We start from the raw sequence: 5,619 nt of genomic DNA, 5'->3' as shown, positions 1-5,619 counted from the left end.
TCAATGTTTGAGAACCACCTGAACAGAAAGCTACATGTTTGATGGGAAATTTTCATTTTCATCAGACTAAGTATTTTAATTACATTTATTAATCCAGAGGGTGTTTCCTGCAATTGGGAAATCGTGAAGCAAAGTTAAGAGAATTACTCTTTCAGAAACAAATTATCAGTCATCAAAACCCCTGAAAGATTAAAATTGGAATTCTGAAAATTTTTTTTTTGCTTTGTTCCAGCTTTTCTTCTTCTTCTTCTTCGTGACATATAGTAAAGCCCCGGGGCTCTGACCCAGCTTCAGAAAAAGAGCCAGTAAAGTGAGTTCATGAAAAAGAAATTATTCAACTATGGATTAGCAAAACTGTGACAGGGATTAAGAAGTGACACAGAAGAGGAACACCCTTAAAGTATGTATATAAGAGCCAAAAAAAGCAGGCGACGAGCACATTCTTCCTGCCACCTCTCCTGTTCATCCAGACAAGCTAACCGTTGGAGAGCACCATGTCCTGCTCATCTCGCATCTCCCCCTCCAGGGCTGGGGGCAGCAGCTCTGTCAGGGTGTCTGCTGGCCGGAGCAGCTTCAGCAGTGGAAGCAGATGTGGCCTGGGGGGCGGCTCTGCCCGGGGCTTCCGAGCAGGAGTCAGCAGCTACGGCCTGAGTGGGGGGTCTGGCTGTGGCTTTGGAGGCAGCTTTGGAGGGAGCTTTGGTAGCTGCTCAGTAGGAGGCAGTTTTGGAGGTTCTGGAGCTGGCTTTGGTGGGGGTTCTGGTTTCGGCGGGAGTTCTGGATTTGGTGGGGGTTCTGGATTTGGCAGTGGTGCTAGTGGAGGCTTCTACAGCTATGGTGGTGGTATGGGTGGTGGTGTTGGCAATGGGGGACTTTTCTCTGGAGGTGAAAAGCAAACCATGCAGAACCTCAATGACCGCCTGGCCAATTACCTAGACAAAGTCAGAGCCCTAGAGGAGGCCAACACTGACCTAGAGAACAAAATCAAGGAGTGGTATGAAAAATTTGGGCCCGGGTCTAGAGACGGTGCATCTAAAAGAGATTACAGCAAGTACTACCCAATAATTGAAGATCTGAGGAATCAGGTGAGAAATTATACACCACTGAATTTCTACTCCTTTTGTGTTTTTCACTTTTATTCAGATCATATATTATAATGAAAATTTTAAATCAAGGAACTGTATGAAAACATATACGCTTGTTGTATATGTATTTTGGAAACCCTGGTAGTGTAATGGTTAAGACCTATGACTGTTAATCAAAAGGTGGGCCATCCGAATCCACCAGGCACTCCTTGGAAACCTTGTGGGACAGTTCTACTCTGTCCTACAGGGTCGCTATGAGTCGGCATCGACTCGACAGCAATGGTTATAGGCATTTTAACTATAATGGTACTGTATATGACACCCAACCACACTAATTTTCTGTTTCCATCTCATTTGAGTATTTATACATAAGAATAAAGTATATAGACAGTGCCAGGCAGCTAATTAACATGTGTATATGACAGTGATGGCAATGAGTCAACATTCATTTAATCTATTTTATGATTAATTCTGGCAGATTGACATATTGTAGTATCTTGCTAGATACAAATAATCTTTGAAACTATTTTTTCTTCCTCAAAAATGTAATGCAAATATTATATAAGCATGCAGTGGAATCTAAACTGTTAGCCACTGCTACATAGAAAATACATTTTTAGAAACCTTTAAGTGAAGTTCAATATTTGCACTATTTTTAAAAGAGCTCATATAATAACTGATATTCCAAGACAGCACGCATATGCAGAGTGCTGTGTTCTGTAAAATAGTGTTCTCTGCTTTTTCCCATAAATGTAAAAATCCTTACCTTTTTGCAGAAAGATGTAGTCCTACATACACCAAGGTTATTGTTACAAGTGCCATTACCAAATGGATTTGGACAGCAATTCACCTTTAAAAGCAAACAGGGAACATCCACCCTTACAGGCAGGCATGCAGAAACAAGGTAAAAAATAAATAAATAAACCTGATTTATTCACTACTGTTGTCTTTTCTAGATCATTACTGCCACTACTGAAAATGCTGGCATCATTTTACAAATTGACAATGCCAGGTTGGCAGCTGATGACTTCAGACTGAAGTAAGAAAACTGAAGACTTGAAAACAAGTGACAAATATTGTAGGAAAAATAAGATTTAAATCAGCTTGCTTAGTTTATTCTAAATGAAAAAAACTTTTAGAGAATCATGACTTAAATTCACAGATATCCCAAGGGAAACTTTAGAAACCATTGTTCCATCAATGAATTAAAAAACAGGCAAATTAAGGATGAGAATTCTGTTGTAAAATTTTTTGGACATGATTAGAATTAGCGTTAAGCTCATATTTTTCTTTACGAGGGAAAAATTCTTACAAGAAACTTAGACCCTTCATTTATCAAAATGTTCAGAGGAGAAAATGCTCTTTTAAGTGTAGCCAGGACAGCTCACCATAATGTCATACTGCTGCCCCTTCCAGGTATGAGAACGAGCTGTATGTCCGGCAGAGCGTGGAGGCTGACATCAACGGCATGCGGAGGGTCCTTGATGACCTGACCATGACACGTTCTGACCTGGAGATCCAGATCGAGAGCCTCACTGAAGAGCTGGCCTACCTGAAGAAGAACCACGAGGAGGCAGGAGCACATTTCACATCATTAAGCAACTCTGTCCTAGATATTTCCCCCATATCTTTTACGTCAAAAAAAATTATTTTAAATCAATTCTATCTGAATGGATTTCCAACATCCTGTGATCAGGAAAAAAAAAAAAAGTAATAATGAGCAATATATCTGAAGTTTCTTTTTTTTTTTTCTTCAGTGTCCTAGTTTGAATTTTTGGTTGGTTGTGCACATTATTGGAAGCTAAAGCTTTTCTATTTTTGTCACTACGGTCTATTTTTCTTCATGTTAGCAAATGAAGAGTATGCAAGGCAGCTCTGGAGGTGACGTGACTGTAGAAATGAACGCTGCCCCAGGAACTGACCTGACCAAATTACTGAATGACATGAGGGCGCAGTACGAGGAGCTGGCTGAGCAAAACCGCCGGGAGGCCGAGGACCAATTTAACAAGCAGGTAGATTCTCACCACTGAGTCTGTAACTACACACAAGCCACTTCTGCTTGTCTCATCAGCCAAATAACTGCATCTTATTTTTCTTTATAGAGTGCATCACTGCAAGCCCAGATCTCTACTGATGCTGGGCAGGCCAGTTCCGCCAAGAATGAGATAACAGAACTGAAACGTACACTGCAAGCCCTGGAAATTGAGCTTCAGTCCCAACTTGCCATGGCACGTACAAATAGTTTTTCAAAATCTCCAACAGGAAATTAAGCAAATACAGTTTTTTTTTTCTTTGCCTGCATGTTCCACTGGGCACACAATAAAAGCAGTATTAAGGGGAGCCGTATTATACTTGCAGAAAGCATAAAACATTCCAGTGAAAGGTATGTGCTGTCTTTCCATAAAAGATTTGGTTTAAAAAAAAAAGAAAGCCAGCAAAAATGTAAACAAGCAATGATAAGACTGAAAAGACTTCTCCTAGTACTATATAAAATTGTATTTTTTAAAAATCATCCGACGACTTATTTTCATCTTTTTTTTTTTTTTTTTTTTTCCTGCTTTTCCTCTCTTAGAAAAGTTCCCTGGAAGGAACCCTGGCTGGCACAGAAGCGGGTTATGTGGCTCAGCTGTCAGGAATACAGACGCAGATCAACAGCCTGGAGGAGCAGGTCTGCCAGATTCGGGGCGAGACCGAGTGCCAGAATGCAGAATATGAGCAGCTGCTGAACATCAAGACCCGCCTGGAGATGGAGATCGAGACCTACCGCCGCCTGCTCAATGGAGAAGGAGGGTAAATGAAAATTGTGAACAGCTAAAGTGCATACCTGGGTGGATTTATTTGATGAAAATAAAAAGGGGCTCAGAGGTTGGACTTGTATTTATAAAGTGACAGTGACACAGTCCAATGAAAAGACACCTAAAGCTTCATCATGAAGAATCTCGTGCATGATGGTTTTATCCTACTTTTTTGCAAGCAGTAAAGGAAAATGCAAATAATTCTCTTTTTTCTCCAGTGATTCTGGTTTTGGAAGAACTGATTTTAGAAACTCAGGGTCCAGAAACACAGAGTGCAGAAACACAGGATCCAGTGGTTGGGTATCTGGTGGTGACTCAAGGTCTGGAAGCTCTTCTGGTCAAGGAAGAGGTAGGTATTTTTTTAATGGGGATAATAATTTTATAATTTAAAAGTAGAGTAAAGCATGCTTTTTCATATTGAGTATGTTCTGTTGTTTACATAATCTTACCCAGAGAAAACATGATTAATGAACACACTTGAATTTCTCTGGATCTGTGTTTCTGTGATGGTTTCCAGACTAATACTGTGATTACATGACTTTCAGATCCAAGCAAAACCAGAGTGACTAAGACCATCATAGAGGAGGTGGTGGATGGCAAGGTTGTCTCATCTCATGTCAGCAATGTTTCTGAAGTAAAACTTAAATAAGCAGTTTCTAGATCAACAAGAGTGTCTTTCGAAGAAGAACTCAAGAAGGACACAAAAGAAGACATCGCACCAATCTAGTCATCTTTCTGGATAGCTTCAGGGAAAAGTTTCAGTCCAGAAATAGATAACTAACCAATTTTCCTGCATCCCCTCCTTTCTTATTAGAATGCTCTTGAAAAGGTTAAAATGACAACTTTGCTCCAATTGTTTCTATACTTCAATAAACTTACTTTTGCAAGTTAACTAAGTTATTCCTGAATTTTTTTTTGAGAGATTGAATAGTTTACCTAGAAATGAAGCTGTCAATTATGATCTAGCTGCATTATTATTATGTTTACTAATTTTAGTTCATGGTGTATAGAGTACCTTCTTCATAAAATCAAGACCATAGCCATTTTACATTTGGGCATTTTTAATATCACACGAGAACTCAGTGATGCAGTAGCTGAAATTACACCTCAGTATCCCTACACTACAGCCACCAGCTTAGCCCACAAGAAAATGTGAATAATCAACCTATATTCAGTTAACACTCAGTTTCCTTATGCCCGTCACTGTACTGGGTATTTTGTAAGATAAGAAGAAACATAAGATATTCGTCCTATTTCAATAAGCTTACATCTTACATGAGAGGGAAAGCTAAAACATTGTGCATGTGTCTGTGTATGTGTGTGTGTGTGTTAATAGTAAAAGGCTTGATTCCATGATATTCACCAAAGATACCTCAGGAATCAGATATTACATGTTTGCAGGATATTCAGGATACAGGCCAAAATAAAAGGAGTCTTGGGAAATAAAATTGCATATATAATATGGAGTCAGATTTCTTGAAACCTTGAAAGCCTCAGAGAGAGGAAGTGCTCAGGTATTTGTTCCCTTGCCAAATCTAGGCACATCTCCAGTAAACAATTATCACTTGGCTGAGCTGATGTTTCCTTCCCCCACTCTGTATTGCTGATGTCTTTTACCCCATGGATGGTCACAATCCCATTCCTTCACCTCAGCAGTGTCATTGAAGTCACACCACTTTGTCTTGCTTGGGATGACAAAGTCTGTTAAAGTAGGGTGGAAGGTGGTTGGTGCAGGGTCAATA

At 39.7% G+C, this 5,619-nt stretch overlaps 1 protein-coding gene across 1 annotated transcript; it reads left to right on the top strand.

Moving 5' to 3' along the window:
• The first annotated feature begins 485 nt into the window (after nucleotides 1-485).
• Nucleotides 486-4,720, top strand: LOC126061939 (keratin, type I cytoskeletal 24-like). Its single transcript, XM_049858822.1, has 8 exons — nucleotides 486-1,082; nucleotides 2,039-2,121; nucleotides 2,499-2,655; nucleotides 2,933-3,094; nucleotides 3,185-3,310; nucleotides 3,655-3,872; nucleotides 4,096-4,226; nucleotides 4,423-4,720. The coding sequence occupies exons 1-8, from the start codon at nucleotides 495-497 to the stop codon at nucleotides 4,524-4,526; spliced, it is 1,569 nt and encodes a 522-aa protein (XP_049714779.1). The 5' UTR covers nucleotides 486-494; the 3' UTR covers nucleotides 4,527-4,720.
• The last annotated feature ends 899 nt before the right edge of the window (nucleotides 4,721-5,619 follow it).

This window comes from Elephas maximus, chromosome 19 (assembly GCF_024166365.1).
Source record: "Elephas maximus indicus isolate mEleMax1 chromosome 19, mEleMax1 primary haplotype, whole genome shotgun sequence".
In the NCBI taxonomy this organism is placed as follows: domain Eukaryota; kingdom Metazoa; phylum Chordata; class Mammalia; order Proboscidea; family Elephantidae; genus Elephas; species Elephas maximus.
This window is presented reverse-complemented; position numbering and strand designations above follow the sequence as displayed.

Coding starts and splice junctions, on each gene's coding strand:
- LOC126061939 (XM_049858822.1), top strand. CDS start 495: ATGTCCTGCTCATCTCGCATCTCCCCCTCCAGGGCTGGGGGCAGCAGC. Junction 3,873..4,095: donor CTGCTCAATGGAGAAGGAGG/GTAAATGAAAAT, acceptor TTTTTTCTCCAG/TGATTCTGGTTTTGGAAGAA. Junction 4,227..4,422: donor CTCTTCTGGTCAAGGAAGAG/GTAGGTATTTTT, acceptor CATGACTTTCAG/ATCCAAGCAAAACCAGAGTG.